The 21,652-nt window shown below is 37.8% G+C and overlaps 1 protein-coding gene across 1 annotated transcript; it reads right to left on the reverse strand.

Annotated features, from left to right (window-relative positions):
* Positions 1 to 367: 367 nt before the first annotated feature.
* Positions 368 to 4,160, reverse strand: LOC113342474 (calcium-transporting ATPase 12, plasma membrane-type-like). Its single transcript, XM_026587022.1, has one exon. It carries the CDS (start codon positions 3,670 to 3,672, stop codon positions 559 to 561), a length of 3,114 nt encoding a protein of 1,037 aa, XP_026442807.1. The 5' UTR covers positions 3,673 to 4,160; the 3' UTR covers positions 368 to 558.
* Between the last annotated feature and the right edge of the window lie 17,492 nt (positions 4,161 to 21,652).

The following is a 21,652-nucleotide window of genomic DNA, read 5'->3' on the forward strand; positions in this document are numbered from 1 at the left end:
AGGACCCTTGCATTGTTGATTTCTCGTGATATATGGAAAAAGATCAACAGCTGATGGAGTGGTCTGATTCTTCCAGGCATTAATTCTTTTTATGGTAAAACAATCGATCAAACTTTACTTGAGGAGGTAAAAGCATTTTCATCGTCTTGTTATTTTTCTTCTTCTTATATTCCAATAACATTAATCCAACACTGAAGGAAAATTTCATTCTCAGCACTGCGTTGAAGTACATTGTAAAATATTTAGTTGAATATGAAATATTGAATGATGGCTTGGAATTATAGTGTCAAGTCAACCAGTAGAAAGTTTGTTGCTCCTGTAATTTTGTTTCTCAATGGGAATGATTAAATTCATTCAGGACTCTTGCTTCACATTATAGTTTTGGCCTTTGATTTATTGAATTAGTCACAGAAACACCCAATTTGCAAATGTATGTTGTTAAGTTTCTATTCAGGATTATAAAAAATTCATATACAAAGAAATCAAATGCATCTAGATCCTATTGCAAACATCTTTTCTTTTTACTATATAATAGAAATGGAAAGGGAATAAACCAGTTCAAGAGCTTCGTCGCTTGACAAGATCGAATAACGGCTTTTCAGGAACTGGTATGCACTTGACGACCCAACCAATAGGCCAAGAAATGATTGCAATGCCGATACATGCTCCCCATTGACCCCAGTTCAACCTCTCTGTATCTGCAAACTTCTTTAGGAATTCAACCATAACCACTTGAAGAACAATGGTGATTCCGATGATCCCTAGAAACAACTTGTTCTTGAGTACTCCTTCAAACACGTTCTTCTTCTCTAGCTTCCTTGCATTGAACTCATTAAATACTTGACACAGAACGAAAGTATTGAAGATTAGGGTGTTTTTAACATCCTCATTCACTCCGAATATAACATTTCCTTTGAATTGCAGGATTAAGAGGACGAATATCTGATATAAAGCCTGGGCGACGAGGTTTCTCCACATGACATTCGTAATTAGTGGCTGGTTATGACCCACTGGTGGTTTTTTCATGAGCTCTTCGGTAGGTCTGTCTGTGGCTAAGGCTAGGGCTCCCAGAGTGTCCATGATGAGGTTCACCCATAGCAATTGGACTGTTGTAAGAGGAACTTCACCAGCAGAAGCGGCTGCAATGAAGTTGATTACTAGAGCAGCAATGTTCACAGTCAGCTGGAACTGGATAAACTTTTGGATGTTGGTATAAACACACCTCCCCCACCTCAAAACTGTGACGACAGTAGCAAAGTTGTCATCTAAAATGACAATATCTGAGCTCTCTTTTGCAACTTCGGTGCCTTGAATTCCCATTGAGAGTCCGACATCAGCCTCTTTTAAAGCTGGTGCGTCGTTTGTGCCATCTCCAGTTACTGCAACCACATGTCCTTTTTGTTTCAAGCACTGCACCATCAAAAGCTTGTCAAATGGAGATGATCTTGCCATCACAGAAATCCGGTCAACCTTTTCCATCCTCTCCTCCACAGCGTAATTTCTGAACTCTACTCCTTCTACCACAGCTCCGCTGTTCAAGTTAGGATCATAGGGATCAAGAATGCCACATTCAGTTGCTATTGCTCGTGCAGTAAAAATATTATCTCCTGTGATCATTTTGATACTTACTCCAGCATTTTTGCAGGCTTCCACAGCTTTTCTCACACCAGGACGGCATGGGTCTTTCAGACCAACCAGTCCCAGAAGAGTCAACCCATCTTCCTTTAGCTTTTGACCTGCTTCTTCACCATCATTGTTCTCCAAGTCTTCTTCTTGGAACTGACCATAAGCGAAGGCTATGCATCGAAGACTTTGGTCTGCCATATTTTTGATGATTTCCTCGAGTTTCATTCTTTCACCTTCACCCATGACTTGTGTAACCCTGGTACTTCCGTAATAACTGGAACACATAGCTAATATCATCTCTGCTGCTCCTTTCCAGTGCACATGAACGACGTTCGAATTCTTCTTCTTCAAGGAAATCCCACTTCTCTTCTTCTCTGAATTGAATGCTACTACATGAAGAACGGTACAGCTTCGTTTCAATTCCTCCATATCCATTCCCAAATTTGATACAGCCCAAGAAAGAAGAGCCTTCTCAGTTGGACTACCGGAGATCTCAGGCATCATTCCCAAAGTTGCTGCATAAATGCTGCCGGTTGTGTTTAGTCCAACCCCTTGATAGAACAATTCAAGAATATCGGAGCTGACTGCGGGTGAGGCTTTCTCATCTTTCATGGCTTCTTGGCCAAGGAAAAATTTGGTCACCTTCATTTGGTTAAGAGTGAGAGTACCTGTTTTATCTGTACATATTGTGGTGGCTGAACCCATAGTTTCACAAGAAGCTAGTTTTCGAACCATGGCCTGATCAGCCATCATTTTCTTCATTGAGTAAGCAAGTGTGAGTGTCACAGCCAACGGCAAGCCTTCTGGAATTGCTACAACGACAATCGTTACTGCATCAGAAATAATGCGGACCACTGCGTTCATCACATCATTAAACTTCGTCTTGCTTCCATTGAACTCTCGTTGTCCTAACTTGTTTAATGTGTTACCTGTGAAATAACGGGTAGACAGCACCACGAGAACAAGGAAAGCCACTGTCAGTCCAACTTTCCCTATATATGAAGTAAGTTTATCAAGCCGAACTTGTAATGGTGTTCTCTCACTGGAATCACTACTGACTGAGCTCATCATCTCTCCCCATGCAGTGTCCATGCCGACTGATGTTGCAATCATATAGCCATATCCATCTACCACTTTGCATCCTGAGAGCAGGAAAGGGTTCCTACTGACATTAATTTCCAATGGTTCAGTCTCTCCCGTCATACTCGATTCATCAACTTGCAGAGAGTATCCACTTAAGCACAATCCATCGGCTGGAATCTGATCTCCAATCTTTAGACATATGACATCCCCAACGACAATGTCGAAGATTGACATGGTATGTCTTCTGCCGTCTCTGACAATATCAATCTGAATATTGTTACTAACCATTGAAAGTTTACTGAACTGTCTTGATTGTCGAAAGTTACTCACACCAGAAACACCAACAACAAGAAAGACAGCAACAAAAATACTAACACCATCATACCAACCTTCCTTGACACCATTCTCTTTCATACCGAAACCAATAGAGAGTGCTGCACATGCTAGTAGAATAAGAATAATAGTGTCTTTGAATGGTTCCATCAAATAGTGTAAGAACCCTTTCAAAGCTGGTTTTTTATATGTATTAGTACCAAAGGATTCACGGCGGCGACCAATGTCTATATCTCCACCACAGATCCCATTATTCACATCAGTTTGAAGTTTATTTACGACTCCATGAACACCACCAAACTGACTCAATTGTTGCAGGTTTTTTTCCTTGACAATATCAATAAGATTCTTATGACCAACAACAGAGAAACTTACATTTTGACCGCTGTCATCTCCATCCTGTTTAGTGCTGATAATATCAAGAGCAGTATAAGACGGCGAACGTGAAACACCAACGAAAAACGGGGTCTCTTTAATAGAGACGATCTTTTTAGCTAACGAAAGAAAAACTCTGGAAGAGTAGATAACAGTGAATGCACGTCTCCATCTTTTATGAGGTTTGCTTAAAATAGGACGTTCAAAATGTGCATGGGATGAAAAGGAAGAAGAAGAAGGGTAAGTAAATGGCATTGGTGTTTCTTAAAAATATGAACAGTAATCTCTAGAGGGAAAAGATGATCAATGTATAGAAACAGTATGAAGAAGCAATGCAGTTATTAAAAAAAATATTATTGATTTTGCTGGGCGATATCTAATTGATAAAGCTTCTTTCAGTGAGAATGTATTGTATAATTCATCTATTTATAGGACTGACTGGTATCAACTTTAAATCAGAAACCGCTTAGGTAGTTTCACTGTAGCTTCTTCTGCATGAATTGGAAGGGAAACTGTCTGGGAAATGATGGAATTTCATGTTGACCGTGTGAAAGTTAAGAGTTGGGGTCCACACTCATGGCTTTTGCGTGAAATCTCTTACCGAAAATGGATTAGCAGATTTTCCCAGAGAAGTCGATTCGGAGAACGCAAAGCAAATGCTATTTTTTGTTCCCATTTATGATTTTTAGGCGGACCCGAACCGTTTTTATGAACGCGTTCGCACTTCGCTAGCCTTCATGTCGATTCGGCAACGGTCTGTCAGATTTACGATCCGAAGACTGGTTTAAAAACGCGTTAAGTTGCTTCGGTTGTGCGCGAAATTGGGATTACTTAGTTGCCAAGTACGGTATGGGTTAGGTGTCAGGGGATTTCGCTTACACCTTAATGGATTTGATAACATAAAAGAAAGTGGAGTGGGTAGATGTGTTGCGTGAGATGGATGAGTCCGTATGGTTGAAGCTTCAGAATTACTTTCATGTTTTTTCCGTAGGTTAGGAGATGGTATAGTTTACTTAGAAAGTAGACTTAGGGAACGATACAAACTAGTGGTTTAGTTTGTCAGGACGAGTAATGACTTAGTATTATTCAAAGTAATCCTCAATGTTGCATGTCAATTACATTATTATGATCCGCGTAGAATTTGCATTCTAATATCTGTAGCAGGACTGATTATTTGCTTCGGTATAATATACCTTCGCACATCAATATTCTTGGTACCATCCAACGAATCGAGTAAAAAGATGAATAGGAGCCATGACGCCAAAACTCTACCCTGGCCGCGAGAATCCAATACCCTTGCACAAGCAATTTCGTTGGATGAGAGCATTTTGGTTCTTAATTACAGAATATATTCTTGCTTTTATGATTGGTCGATTATTTATAAGTGACCAGTTTTGTACTACAATTGCAACAAGAATCCAAAGATCTCTTCGGTACATAGAAAACGAAAAGGACTTCAAGTCTTGAAGTGGACGAAAGATCTCTTCGGTACATAGAAAACGAAAAGGACTTCAAGTCTTGAAGTGGACGACTCAAGGAGAAGAAAACAAGCGAGTCAATATGTGTAGTATATTTCTGCATAAAATAACTTGAAATGATGGTTGATTCAACTGGTTTCATGGAATTCCAAGGGAACGGAATGGTAGACGCCTAGTGTTTTCTTTTCGTTTTCTGAAGCATACATCAAGCGTATGATGTCATCAACAACGGGTGGGGAATGTACGATGCAAAAGAAAATTGAAGGATCACATCATCAATATGAACCGGTTAAGAATATAAATATCTTGTTTTTGGTTAATAATATATAATGGATGAAACTTTCTTCGAGAATTTATTCTCTTTTAGTATGTCGTAGTTGTTCAAAGAAAATGAAAGTTGATATCCTATCTGGTAGGAAAAAAAAATGTTGTAGTTGTTCTAAAGAAAAGATTATATACCAAATCTCATGCTAGGCAGCTAGGAACACTGCACATACGACTTGTTTTCGATATAGAGATTAGAGACCATGGAGCTGCTAATTTCTTTGTGCTAAAAGTCCAGAACAGTTAAGAAACCCAATTCGCAAGCCTACTGCAATACAGGGGGTTGAGTGTCTGCTTTAACAATACTAGTACATTTTTATTGTTCGGTTCATTGATACAAGGTTGAAAAGAACTTGATTCTTGTCATCCATGTAGTTCTAGTGCCGGAGTAAAAGGATCCGGAAACAAAATAAAACAAAATATCTTAAATAAAGAAGGGTCTTGTTAACTTGTATACCCGTATACATGTTAAGATTCATTAAATAATAATTCTTTGCACTTGAAACATGATTTGTTTGTTTTATTGCAATGAAAACAACAATTCTTTACATTGGGAACAAGGTTTGTTATTTTTAATATAAAAATAACCAATTTCTAGTAGAATAAGACAAAAAAACACAATTTCAAATGAACTAAAATAATTATTCATTAAACCTTAATATGTATACGGGTATACAAGTTAACAAAAACCAATAAAAAAATGCATGCAGGTTGCTAGGAAACTGATGCATACCACGGACAAGAACAATAAATGGCAAAAGTGAGATTATATCAAAAAAACTCAATACTTCTAAACCGGACTATAATGCACGTATAGCGTTACTGGCTACTGCCGAATCACGAAACATTGTTCCAATGATTGACCAAATTCAGAATTTTCCTAATCGAATAGTACCGTACGATTAGCATTCCAAATTTTCAGTGTACATTGAATCGCTAACTTGGACCCGAGAAATAAAAGAGGAGAGCCCACAGAGTAGAGAGTACGTAGAGGAAAGTCAGGTCACAAGCCCCCACCAACTTTTTTGTTTATATACCTCAACCACTTAAATTGGGATTCATTTCTTCTAAATGCGATTTTATCCATAAAACAGGTTCTAGTTGGTACCCACACCACCCATATTCAGCCCGCATCGATCTAATGGTGCGTGCGTGATGTAGCTAACACTGCCTAAATCTTCCCTCCACACAAAAACATACTGACACAAAGAGTCATAATGTCATATCCCTTGTTCCACAACTCAAGTTATTAGTAAGGTGACATTTAGATGGTAGTTTGAGCAATGTGGAAACAAGCATCGAGTATCGACCACTAACTCATTTAGTTCCGTCTTTTTACGTATTTTGGTTGTTGTTATGTGACGTACTTACGAAGTCTCTATCTGATAGACTGGGATGTTTTCCTTAGTTCTGGTCTCAAGGATAATCAACAAATTGAGAAGCAGATAATAAGATTTTGGCCATTATAACTATAAAAGGCTCGAGATCTCTCAACCGAAAGTGTAGTTGAGTTCAAGACTCCATGGCAATCATCATATAAGACGAAGGACTACTCAAGGAACTGGTGGATCTTTATCGACTAAAAGGTATGTGGAGGCTTGAACTTAGCTGTCACTCAAAAGTCTATCTATTCTATCCCCTACTCTTGAGACAAAAGTCATGCTGATGTATAGACTTTCATTATACACATTTTCTATTTCGAGCCGAGTTTAACTCGCCTATCTATTTATCGAAATATGTGTTGGTAGCTTTCGCTTTAGCCAAATTCATCTTTACCTAGTGAAGAATGTCATGTTATGTTTCAATCACTTTGGAAATTACTCTGACGAAAAATGGTCTGTGAATAACGGCTATATAACGTCCTCTGACAATGTTCCAGTGATTCAAATGAGAGTTTAGATTACATAATCATTGGTAGGATATAAGCATTGTTGTGGAAACACATATATGTATACGTCCTTATTCCTTGAATCAAAGTTTGCGAACTTTCTTGATCAAGAGAAACGGAATGTGGCGTGAGTCAAGTCCGCGAACTGGCGGAAGTTCTCGACCCGAGAATTTCTGCTGGAGTTTGTGAACTCCTTTCGTGAGCTTAAGTCCGCGAACCCAGTCCGCGAACTTGAGCAGGTTATATCTAAAACCGGTTGTTCTTGAACTCATGTTTATTTAAACTAAGGAATGCTTTTGCAAACCGTGGCTATAAAGTTCATAAACAGATTCGAGTGAATCAAACCGTTTTTGCTTCGATTGTGTCTTTTGTAGTTACATAAGATCTAAGCAATTGAAAAACTCTCTAACTAGTTCATTTGAGTCATTTTAACTAGTTATGGTGAAGAAGAATATGGTAGATATGAAAGTGATCATATGGCTGACCATTTGGTTAACTATTGTTGAACCAACAAATGTTAATGTTTGGGAACGGTTGGTAAACCCAAAATTGGACATTTCATTTGTGTGTAATAAGCTAAGTTTTCGATCCAATGGTTGAGAAATATTAGCTTGAATCTAATCAGGTTTTCATCTAACGGTGAATATTGAATGCTTTGTTACCAAGCTAACATTGATTGCAAACCCTGATTTGAAAGACTATATAAAGGAGAACTCTAGCAACTGGGAAACCTAATCCCCATACCTTACGTGTGGTACTAGTTAGCTAGAGTCGATTTTCCTTTAACCTTTGCTTTCTTCTTCTAAAACCAGGTTAACGACTTAAAGACTTCATTGGGATTGTGAAGCCAGACCGATACTACTTTTCTTGTAGTTGTGTGATCTGATCTTGCATCTTCTATCGTTACGAGTACGATTGTAATAATTGGCTCTAGATTTATATCTCCGATAGGCAAGATATAAAAGTAATCACAAACACTTCGTTTCATCGTTTGTGATTCCACAATATCTTTTTTCGCTGCGTCGATTAGGATTATTGTGAGGTGATTGATAATATTAGGTTGTTCTTCGGGAATATAAGTCTGGTTTATCAATTGGTTCCTGTTCACCTTGATTTATCAAAAGACGGAACAAAACTCATAGGTATATTCGTGGGAGACGGATTTATCTATCAACGTAGACTTTTCTGTGTGATACAGATTTGTTTATTAAAGTCTTCGACTTTGGGTCGTAGCAACTCTTAGTTGTGGGTGAGATCAGCTAAGGGAATCAAGTACGTAGCATCCTGCTGGGATTAGAGGCGTAGGAGCATAACTGTACCTTGGATCAGTGTGAGATTGATTGGGGTTCAACTACAGTCCAGACCGAAGTTAGTTTGGAGTAGGCTAGTGTCTGTAGCGGCTTAATACAATGTATGTTCAATCTGGACTAGGTCCCGGGGTTTTTCTGCATTTGCGGTTTCCTCGTTAACAAAATTCTGGTGTCTGTGTTATTTCTTTTCCGCATTATATTTTGTTATATAATTGAAATATCACAGGTTGTGCGTTGTTCAATCAATTAGAATATCCGACCTTTTGGTTGTTGATTTAAATTGATTGAAACTTGGATATTGGTCTTTGGTACCATCCAAGTTATCTCTCTAGTATTTGATAACAACTCTCAGATTTCTATTTGCTTGAGTATATCAAATCGAGAGATTGAGATATAAACTCTTTGATATACTTTTTATCTAGATTGAGTTTGACTGTCTAGTTGATTCTCTAGAAAGTATATTGGAGTTTGTCCATACATATTGCTAAGCGAAATATTCGGTGTGGTTGTTGTACCCCCACTTTTTCAATTGGTATCAGAGCAGGCAAACACGTTCAAGACCTTACAAGTCTGTGTTTGTGGCAATCTGAGTCCGAGGACATAATTTCTTCTACGCATATCAAGATGTCTTCTAAAGCTTTTAACTATGACAAATGTCTTGGGGTATACCTCAAAGGATTACTCCTTAGCTGATTCTTCCGAATCCCGAGGTAAGAAGACGGTTCCATCTTGTGATGACATATCTCTTTCTGATGAGACATTGGGCACTATGGCAAAAGCTGAAATGAAGCTCACCAGAATTTCAAAAAATTCTACTGAGATCATTGATTTTCAGGATCATGATCAGCTCATTGATGAATTTGAAAACTCTCTTGATCGAGAACATGAACTCTGTAGCATCATTGAGTCCTTCTCTAAGAATATTGATAAACTTATCCAAGAAACTACTCTACAACGTGAAAAGATTAGTGTTCTTGAGGATATAGTTAAGGAAGACCCAATTAGAGAGAAACGTTTGATCGAGACGCATTCATCAGAGCTTAACATGCTTCATGTCAAAAAAGAGAAACTAGAAGCATCTCTTACTCTAGCCAATAAACAGTGCAGATCCTTGGAAAAGGAAAACTCTGTCTTAAGGAGGAATTCTTCTGTGGAAACTAATTCTCATGGATTGCAATACATGAAGGATCCTCCAGAAGAAGTTTGTGTCAATAAAGGTTTACATAACTTGCAATCTTCTCATGCTATGAAGTTAAAACAAGTGTCTGATGTAGTTTTTTAAATGATAAGTAAAGTTCGTTCAACTCGGACTTGTGTAGACTCAATTTCAGACTTAAAAATAAAAACAAATAAAATATATTCACAGAATTGTCACGATAACGAGAGACACTAAGACTTCGGATTCCACCATTAATCACATTCAATTAGTTCATATAATGACTCATAATAATTCTAGCTCTTTTATGGACTCTATTTATTTGCCAAGGTAGATTTCTAAAATATTAGATGTAAATCACAAGCATGGTATATCAAAATCTCTTACGTCTAAGCATACACCATCAAACGAAATCACAACTAATTAGTGAAAATCATAAATCAAGAGCAAAAGTCAAAAAGAATCTAATATAGTTACCAAACAATTGTGAATAAAGCTTCCTCCGTCATCCCAGTGTTGGGGTTTAGCTCCTCATGTCGAAAACACACCCGAAAGATATAAACATGGCTCACAAGGTGTTTTTATTGAAAAATAATATAGTGCAGCGAGTTTGTAACAGAGATAATTGTTACAAATCCCACTGTTACAGAGAAACCCTAGCAGAAGTGTTGCGAACTCAAACTTAATTGTTACAAAGGTATTGGATTTGAAAGATTGGGTAACGGTTTCTGCGACTTTCTTTTTCTGCGGTTTGCATTGTCCTTCTTCTTCTTCCCTGGAACAGCAGCAAGCTTCTCTGCAACTTCACCTGCAGCTACCCAATCACCTCCGTTTGGTCCCCCCAACTCCCGATTACCCTCTGTGACTCTAGCACAGGCTATTTATATCCAACAGCAATCCAAAATATCCCTAAAACATCTTCCAAATCTCTCTCTGCCTTTCACCGGAAGTCGCGGCTTTTTTTTTTCGTTTCTCTTTTTAACGCGTAATAACAGAGTGTGACATGTTCAATCCTCTCCATAGATAGACTAAAATCTTGAGAGGAAGATATCTTATCTTATTCTCACGTACTTTCCTTTATTTTTGCTCAACCCAAACAAACCCGATAAACCTATGCCATGTTTTGTTGTCGCGAAAATCAACTGCCAAACTTTGTCACACAGACTCGAGCTCTTATTGCTCCTCCTCAGACTCACCACCGGATGCAACAGCAGTACCCTGAAGCAATCAAACTACGGAAAATATCCGAGTATATCTCTTCCAAAAATATCCAAACAATGTCGTAAATATCTTCACCTTCCCTGCTTCGGTAAAACTTCCCTTATAAATAAAACAGGGTCATATCAATCAATACATGGCAACAAATCCAATTAAATCTCTCCAGTTCTTCTCAAATGTAAATCCGAGAAGCCTATCTCCCTGTTTCACTCGAATCAAAATATTTCCCTTTTTTTATACGTAAATAAATCGTTACCATCCATGTTCTATTGCACCAAGCCCATGACGATCCAAATCTGTGAACAAGTCCAACAGAATCACACCCAAATTGTTGTCAGAAACTTACGCAGCTGTAACTCATTCTCCCGCCAAAACTTCATTTTCAAACAAGGAAGATAGGATGCCCCCCAACCAGAGTAGGGGTGCACATAACCATGGGGCGTAAATAATATATCTAGGGTACAAATAGCAGTGAGGTTCCCCTTAGTAATTGAAGTACCCCTTATCCAAACTGAGAGTCCGAATAATAGGTGTCCTCCGGGGCGCCTTTATCAACTTTTCGAGCCGATTTCTCCAAAAATGTTTATTGCCCAAAAATACCTACAAAGACATAAAACACTATAATAAGTACAAAATCGAGCACTAACAATATGTACAATTGAGATCAAAATAGACACATAAATGTGTCTATCAAATACCCTCAAACTTATTATTTGCTAGTCCTCGAGCAAATCAAATCTACAAAATAAAATACTAACTCACTGTCGCAGGCATCGTCGGTTGCATTTAGCGTATGCAACAAGCCTTTAAACCCCTAGGTGGCCCTAGTGGCCGAGTTATAGTCTCGGGAGGGCTTACCAGAGGTATACCCACAAAACCTTTATACTCCAGATCCTAGCTATCTACGCAGAACCTTGGAAAGCACTAAAGAATATCCTTGGTTGGCATACTTATTGACTACAGAAGGAAGTACCCTGATGCGAAATTCCAATTGTTGTACACGAGTTTGCACTCAAGCATACTAAAATTCATATAAAGTGACAGAGCTCTACTCAGATAGTCGCACTATGGACATCAATATCCGGAGTCAAAACTAATCACATGGATAGATCAAGAAGATGGATATAGAAAAACATAGATGGTTTTGATGTTTACTAAGTGAACGGCGTTTCCCATATCTGTCTGAAGGCCTCCGCCAAAATGAACCTATCCTAATGGATTGAGATACTAGTCTGACTAATATCAACACACTGGCATATACAAGGGAACCAGTGGTCGATAACCTAACTCTAGGTCAACACAACTGGCATATACAAGGGTACCAGTGGTCGACTTTATTGAATTTATTCCTTTTGGTCAAATGGTCTGGTCTCAATTTTTTTCTTTTTCAACTTTTTTTTTTTGGTATCTCAATCACTCTAATTCACCCTAGCATTGGTAACAACTTGAATCGTGAGCCCCACCAAATCACTTAGAAACATATTTAAAAAAAAAAAAAAAAGAAGTGAAAAGGACTCAACGAGATATGGGAAACTCATGTTATTTCTAACACTGAGCTCTGTGCTTTTATGAATAGACTCTTTAGATGTTTCCATCTAATCAGATTGGTTCCTCAACTCCTACAACCAAAATGCTTCCATCCACTTAGATTGGTTAGTGCAATCCTTAATAGGCATAAATTTCTAGGCTCTGGAGTTTATTATTGCAACTAAAAAGTTTCTCCCATACCCCCAAACTTAAATCTAACATTGTCCTCAATGTTCTAAAGAAATTAAAAGCATGAACAAGGAGAAACTGTTACCATTTGAAGCAAAAGAGATAAGGAAAGATATTACCGTGTTGCATGAGATTGGGTTACCTCCCAAGAAGTGCTAAGTTTAACGTCTTCAGCCAGACATAAGAAAGGATTAATCACCTCGTATCATAAAGTAATAGCCGAAATATCTGTGGGTCATCAAAACCAAATAGAGCTATCACAAGTAAAAGGAATCTGCAACATGCCAAGAAAATTAACAAATAAAGCGCACCCTTGTCTAGTTTCCTGTTTAAGACAACTACATCTAGCTGTGGTTCAGGTTCAGGCTCTATGAAAGGGTCTAGATAAAATATTTTCATGCGCTGGAATTCCTCAAAGCTAAGGTCCGGTTCAGGTATTAGAGTCTGGAAAAACTCAAGTAAAAACTTAGAAGCACATAATAATAACCTGAATAATTGTGGATCCTTAAAGTCAATCAGTTTTGACTCACACAGCTGACCACAATGAGAGTGGTGGTCTTCCTTAAACAAATGTGTCGACCCTAATCTCCTAAAGTAATTAGGTTTAGTCTCAAAACTTAATAATTGACACATATGAAACTTATACGTTCCCACAATTGGTCGAAAAATATTTGGTGGGAAAACAAAGTCAATCTGGATATCATAGCCTGGGTAAACCACATCAACCAGAGGATGGGTTTCTAACAACTGAACTTCCTTATGGACATCACTAGGTTCAGGAAAACGTGTATGAAGATAATCTTGTAAAATGGTTGAGGCACATATGTCAAGTCCCAAGTGAGGGACCTTTCTAATAGTTAAAGCACATGGAGAATGATAATCACCCCCAAACTTAGAGTTTTCAGTGTCTCTAGAAAGACTAGTCACAACTTCCCTAATTTCAAGGTCATATGATTCCTGAAAATGGTCAATTGATTCTTCTAAGTCAGGTTCATCCTCACTCATCTCTACGAGTTCACTTTCTTTGTCTAAGACTAATGTTTCTAAATCGCTAGACTCTAAAACAATATTCTCAGAAAAAACTCGTTCCTCTAAACCATTATTAGCTTCGTAATCAAAAGGAAATACTACATCGTCTAAAACGGGGTATCTCTAGTCAAATCCTCGTCCTTTTGAATAGGTGAATAATTATTAAAATTATTTGGATTTGAACTAGAAACATTATCATTATTAAGCTCAATTGGAGTAACAAATTCCTGATCACTATGCCTACTTATTTCAAATTCTTCATCAACACTATCCTCATCATAATCATCATTATATACATGAAAATGGTTGAACCTCATCTAAACAAGTAGTGTTACCAATTTTATCCCTCGTCATCTTGATTATGTTGGAATACTATCTTCTACTTTCATTTTCAAAGGTACTATTGGAAACACTATATTGGAAATTAAGAGCAGTTATGTTCTGGGCCTCTAACAAAATATTTTGAGTGGACTCACTGACTTCCTGATTGAATCTAGGAAAGAAGTTCACTCGTTGCATTTCTTTCGTCCATAACTAAGTTATTTCATTTCTGCTAACTTACGTGTCGACTCAGCTAACTTATGTGTTGACTCTAGTAGAGAGGAATTTTGCTCGTATGACCGGTTGGCGTGTTGGATAGTAATTGGGCTCACCATGGTATGGACCAGAACCTTCAAAAGGCTGATGTTCCCAACCATTATTCACACTATGGTCAAAGTAGTAACATACCAGTTGGAAACTCAGTCTGATATTCGTTGTATTGGCTATTGTAATACCAGTTCGACATTCTATTGCAGGGGTGTGAGTTGTCACACAAAATAAAACCCACTGACAGGGGATTCGTGGGTGGATAGAGTCTTACCTCCCGTACCAGACGGGCGATGAACCGTTGAAGTCGACTCAGGCCACCGACTCCGATGTCAGTGTACGAACCCGAGGGGCCGAGACAATATTCTAATTGTCGTCCTTCCATGCAAACAGTTGATATTTAATTTTGACCCTTCCTTAGGGTTTAAAAATAATGTCCAAGAATGTCCAAAAAGTCCAAAAATAAAAATGTCGAAAAAGGAAAAGAAAAATTACAAAAATAACACCCTATTTACAGTTTCTAAAAATAAAACAAAATAACTATATACAAAATCTTCTTCTTCACTCCTTTCGGATTCCTCTTTTCTTTCCTTCTTTGGCGATGCTTTCCTTTTATAACACTTTTTGTTCCCTTGTAGCTTCGCTCCAAATCTGAAAAGAATCGAAAAATAAAAAAAATGCGTAAAAACAAAAAATAATAAAAATAAAAAGAAACCTAAAACAAATCTAAATACAAGTCCGCGTCGGCGGCGCCAAAAATTAATGTAATTTTTTAAATGATAAGTAAAGTTCGTTCAACTCGGACTTGTGTAGACTCAGTTTCAGACTTAAAAATAAAAACAAATAAATATATTCATAGAATTGTCACGATAACGAGAGACACTAAGACTTTGGATTCCACCATTAATCACGTTCAATTGGTTCATATAATGCCTCATAACAATTCTAGCTCTTTTATGGACTCTATTTATTTGCCAAGGTAGATTTCTAAAATATTAGATGTAAATCACAAGCATGGTATATCAAAATCTCTTACGTCTAAGCATACACCATCGAACGAAATCACAACTAATTAGTGAAAATCATAAATCAATTGAATCAAGTGCAAAAGTCAAAAAGAATCTAATATAGTTACCAAACAATTGTGAATAAGGATTCCTCCGTCATCCCAGTGTTGGGGTTTAGCTCCTCATGTCGAAAACACACCCGAAAGATATAAACATGGCTCACAAGGTGTTTTTATTGAAAAATAATATAGTGCAGCGAGTTTGTAACAGAGATAATTGTTACAAATCCCACTGTTACAGAGAAACCCTAGCAGAAGTGTTGCGAAGTCAAACTTAATTGTTACAAAGGTATTGGATTTTAAAGATTGGGTAACGGTTTCTGCGAATTTCTTTTTCTGCGGTTTGCATTGTCCTTCTTCTTCTTCCCTGGAACAGCAGCAAGCTTCTCTGCAACTTCACCTGCAGCTACCCAATCACCTCCGTTCAGTCCCCCAACTCCCGATTACCCTCTGGGACTCTAGCACAGGCTATTTATATCCAACAGCAATCCAAAATATCCCTAAAACATCTTCTAAATCTCTCTCTGCCTTTCACCGGAAGTCGCGGCTTCTTTTTTTTTCGTTTCTCTTTTTAACGCGTAATAACAGAGTGTGACATGTTTCCTCTCCATAGATAAACTACAATCTCGAGAGAAAGATATCTTATCTTATTCTCACGTATTTTCCTTTATTTTTGCTCAACCCAAACAAACCCGATAAACCTGTGCCCTGTTTTGTTGTCGCGAAAATCAACTGCCAGACTTTGTCACACAGACTCGAGCTCTTATTGCTCCTCCTCAGACTCACCACCGGCTGCAACAGCAGTACCCCGAAGCAATCAAACTACGGAAAATTTCCGAGTATATCTCTTCCAAAAATATCCAAACAATCCCGTGAATATCTTCACCTTCCCTGCTTCGGTAAAACTTCCCTTATAAATAAAACAGGGTCATATCAATCAGTACATGGTAACAAATCTAATTAAATCTCTCCAGTTCTTCCCAAATATAAATCCGAGAAGCCTATTTCCCTGTTTCACTCGAATCGAAATATTTCCTTTTTTTATACGTAAATAAATCGTTACCATCCCTGTTCTATTGCACCAAGCCCATGAAGATCCATATCTGTGAACAAGTCCAACAGAATCGCACCCAAATTGTTGCCAGAAAGTTATGCAGCTGTAACTCATTCTCCCGCCAAAACTTCATTTTCAAACAAGGAAGATAGGATGCCCCCCAACCAGAGTAGGGGTGCACATAGCCATGGGGTGTAAATAATATATCTGGGGTACAAATAGCAGTGAATTTCCCCTTAGTAATTGAAGTACCCCTTATCCAAACTGAGAGTCCGAATAGTAGGTGTCCTCCGGGGCGCCTTTATCAACTTTTCGAGCCGATTTCTCCAAAAATGTTTATTGCCCAAAAATACCTACAAAGACATAAAACACCATAATAAGTACAAAATCGAGCACTAACAATATATACAATTGAGATCAAAATACACTAAATGTGTCTATCAGTGTCGTTTGTTGCTTCTCCTCCACGAACATGTACTTTCTGTGGGAAAAAGAATCACTATTCTATCCATTGTTTTGCCAGGAGGAAACAAATTTCTAAACTTCATAATTTGCTTCTTTCCACTGTCAATGGACCATATAGTCAGTTGACTACTGCAGTGAATCGCATGCCCACAGAAAACCAGAAGTCTTATAAATATGATCTCTTTCCTAGAAATCATCACAGAGTTCAAATGCGTTCTAGTGGTATAAATTCTTGTGCTGCCGATAAAAGCATTCCCCGTGTTTATAAGACTGGTTCTGGTAAATCTAAGTCTATAAAATGGATTCCTATCTATTCTGATCCTCTTGAACCAGTTGCAAGAGGTCCTAGATTTAGTCCTCAGAAAAAACCTTTTGACGGGTATGTTAAACACACCATGTCTTACTCTTCTGGGATGAAAGACAACCAAAGAAAGGCGAAGAACACAAAGAGAAAACTGTCAGATGATATATACAACTCCTTTCTCGATGATCATAGTGGGATTAAATTCCACTCTACCACCTGACTTCAGGTATTCTTTTCCTTGTTTCTAACTTGAGAGGTGCAAGGAAATTTATTGAGAAATGCTCAAGTATGTTGTATATTATTTCAGTTTCAGTTTTTGTGCGAGTTTTTGTGCTAACAGTCCACAAACGTCCGCGTCCTCCTCTTGAGAGTTCTTAGGGTTTCCAAATAACAAGAGTTTCCTTCTCCTGTTTACATACACACATATATTACTCTATATTGTGTCTCTCCATCCCTACCAAAAAAAATTATATGGAGAACTCTGCAAAATCTCAAGAGATTGTGCATCTTGATATGGAGGAAGACGCTCAAGGACATGAGTCAATTCAAGAGCTGGTTCTAAAGAAGATGCTTGAAAGAAAGGATCACAACTCCTGGATTGATAATTCTGTCAAATATTTGATTCGTGTTCAGAACGATTCAAAGGTCGAGTTTGCAAATCTTCAACTGCAAATAAACCAACTCTTGGATGGTCAGGCCAGAATCCTTGCTAATCAGAATATTCTGATACGGAATCAAAAGAAGCTCATCATGGACTGCACCAAGGCTAGACAGCTTGCTCGGGTTGTTGATCGCAAAGTTAGTGTTCTAACTCACGAACATGGTATGTCCACGGTCAAGAGAGTAAAGGAAATCAGTGATACCTTCTTTGATGGATTCATTGAAAGATATGAAGTTCTCAATGAACTTTTATTTTCTCCTTTATTACGTAGTAATCTTCTATTTTATTTGTTTCGTTTAGAAGAATAACAGATTTGGAATAGCCATTATTGTGATTACACATAGCTATGTCCAACGTTTTCAACTTCATGTTTTTAGATTTATTGGTTTAAATTCTAAATTTGTTTGGAAGATGATTTTTGCAGTATTAATCTTTATGATTTTATATTTGCAATGTTTTTATGGGATATGTGTGTTTACGTCCGTGAACTTGACCGTCCCATATCTTTTCAAAAGTAAAGTCTTTCGTGTATCGATATTCATATGTTGATAAAAGAATGAATGGACTTTTGATAAATACAAAAGTGAAGCCTATATTGTCAATTTTTGATGGAAGATAGGTTAAAATCTTTTGGTTGCAAGGATTATGTCTATTAAATATCATTATGCAAATAGTAATGGAAAATAGAATGAATCCTTGAGTATTCCGCAATAATTGATCTTCACTGATCCATATTTTATGCATTCCTGTGAGGCTTTGTGAAGTGTCTTATGTTGAGCATTGAACGACTAAGTTGATTATTTTCATGATTAGCTATGTTGTTGTTCCGTAAGGTACTTTATGTCGAGCATATTCAACTACTTGATCATCTTGTTGGTTATTTAGTTGTTGTTGAAAAGCGGGGGTCTAACACACCACCTAATATTTCGCTTAGCAATTTGTATGGACTAACTCCGAAATACTTTGCTAGAGAATCAACTAGACAGTCAGACTCAATCTAGATAAAAGTATCTCAAGGAGTTAATATCTCTCTCTTGATTTGATTTTTACTCAAGCTAAAATCAATAGAGTCTTTATCAAATACAAGGAATAACTTGGACGGTACCAAAGACCAATGTCCAAGGATCAATCAATATCAATCAACAACCAAAGGTTGGATTTCCAATTGATGATCACGAACGCACAACCTGTATTATTTCAATTATATAAAATATAATGCGAAAAGAAATAACACAGACACCAGAAGTTTTGTTAACGAGGAAACCGCAAATGCAGAAAAACCCCGGGACCTAGTCCAGATTGAATACACACTGTATTAAGCCGCTACGACACTAGCCTACTCCAAGCTAACTTCGGACTGGACTATAGTTGAACCCCAATCAGTCTCCCACCGATCCAAGGTACAGTTGTACTCCTACGCCTCTGATCCCAGCAGGATACTGCGCACTTGATTCCCTTAGCTGATCTCACCCACAACCAAGAGTTGCTGCAACCCAAAATCGCAGACTTGATAATAAACAAATCTGTCTCACACAGAAAAGTCTATCAAAGGATAAATCTGTCTCCCAGATAAACCCTAGGTTTTGTTCCGTCTTAAGATATGAAATCAAGGTGAACAGAACCAATTGATAATCCGGTCTTATATTCCCGAAGAACAACCTAGATTAATCAATCACCTCTCTACAATCCTTCCTGACTACACAGGCGGTTTGTCGAGGAATCACAAACAGTGAGACGAAGATGTTTGTGACTTCTTTATCTTGCCTATCGGAGAACTCTCACGATCTCAAGCCAATCAAAGATTGTACTCGTACGATAGAAGATGCAAGATCAGATCACACAACTACGATAAAAGTAGTATCGGTCTGGCTTCACAATCCCAATGAAGTCTTTAAGTCGTTAACCTGGTTTTAGAGAAGAAAACCAAAGGTTAAAGGAGAATCGACTCTAGCGAGCGCACTAGTATCACACAGACGTGTGGGGATTAGTTTTGCACAATGCTAGATGTCTCCTTTATATAGTCTTCAAATCAGGGTTTTGCCTTAGTTACAAAGCAATCCATATTCACCGTTAGATGAAAACCTGATTTAGATTCAAGCTAATATTTCTCAACCGTTAGATCGAAAACTTAGCTTGTCACACACACTTGGGTAGACGTTTACTGGGTTTGTGAAAACCATGCCCAAACGTGTACGTGTATGTTGGTTCAACATAGTAACCCAAAAGGTTAACCATATGAGCATTTCATATTAACCTTGTTCTTCTTCACCATAACTAGTTCAATTGACTCAAATGAACTAGTTAAAGAGTTGTTCAATTGCTATGAGATCTTATGTAACTACACAAGACACAATTGAAACAAAGATGATTCGATTGAATCGGCTCATGAACTTTATAGCCACGGTTTGCATAAAGCATTCCTTAGTAATTTAAGTTTCATGTTCAGAGCACATCTTTAGATCATAACCTCTTAAGCTCACAAACAAGTTCGCGGACTTAAGACAACCGGTGGAGTTTTCCAAACTCAGCAGAAAATCTCGGCAAAGAGACTTTCGCCAGTTCGCGGACTAGGTTCGCGGACTGAGTTCGCGGACTTACACGCAAACGAGTTTTTGGAAAATCCCAGCATAAATTCTCGGTACAATAACTTCCGTCAGTTCGGATTGGGTTCGCGGACTTGGAAAAACCAATTCCTCCTGTTTCTCTCAATCAACAAAGTTCGAAAACTTCGGATTAAGGAATACATGGTTATGTAATCTAAACTCTCATTCCAATCATTGAGACATTCTCAGAGGACGTTATATAGCCGTTATTCACAGACCGTTTCGCGTCAGAGCAATTCTCAAAGTAATTGAAACTTTTCATGACTTTCGTCACTAGGTGAAGATAAACTTGATCAAAGCGAAACGCTTTACCAACACATGATTTCGAGATATAGATAGGCGAGATATACTCGGCTCGAAATATCAAATGTGTATGATCCAGTCTATATAGCATACGACTTTTGTCTCATAAGAAGTAGGAGATAGAAGAGATAGACTTTTGAGTGATAGATAAGTTCAAGTCTCCACATACCTTTTTGTTGATGAAGTTCCACGGTTCCTTGAGTAGATCTTCGTCGTTGTATGATGAATCGCCATGAAGTCCTTGAGCTCAACTACACTTTTCTATCCTAGTCCGAGACTTAGCTATGTAGGCTAGAAATCAAGACTCATAGTTTTGATCACTAACATTGACAAACATGCTTGAGATAGCAACGCATGCGAGGTCGACCGAGCTATGCTCTAACAATCTCCCCCTTTGTCAATTTTAGTGACAAAACTATTAATACATATGGAATACAAAAAAATAAACTTTAGTGGCTCCTATTCCATAGTCTAATCTTCAACGTTCCCTGAAATCTTCGTCCTTCCAAGTACTCCAATGATCCCAAAGGTTGTAAGTTTAGCATCACCGTTGTTGAAGATCCGTAGCTATAACAATGAGAGAAATCGAGATTCTCGATCATTATTATACAGTGTCATAGTATTATGTAACATCAAAGTCCAATTGTATCACGACTTTAACAATAATACTATGGTGATATGTATCACTCCCCCTTAGTCAATACTCCATCTCGATCATGGAAACCACTCCCCCTTACACAATGATCCAAAACCATATGTATTTGTAGTGTGAACTACAATATTTCTCCCCCTTTTTGTCAATAAAATTGGCAAAGGTACAAGAACGGGATCATAATGAAATTTCCACAAGAGACATTTCATAGACTAAAAGAAAAATACATACCAACTTAATTTAGATGCAATCATAAAGCCGAAGCTAAATGCATTCATCAAGGAGTTTTAAGATACAAGATAACCCCTATAAAATTCCACAGCCGCACACCCCGCAAGATATTACCATTAAGCACAAGTTCAAAAGAACTCTCCCCCATTTGATGTCATTCCCGAAAGAACAACAAGAGCGACCTTAATT

The sequence above is a fragment of the Papaver somniferum genome, unplaced genomic scaffold, assembly GCF_003573695.1.
Source record: "Papaver somniferum cultivar HN1 unplaced genomic scaffold, ASM357369v1 unplaced-scaffold_41, whole genome shotgun sequence".
In the NCBI taxonomy this organism is placed as follows: Eukaryota; Viridiplantae; Streptophyta; class Magnoliopsida; order Ranunculales; family Papaveraceae; genus Papaver; species Papaver somniferum.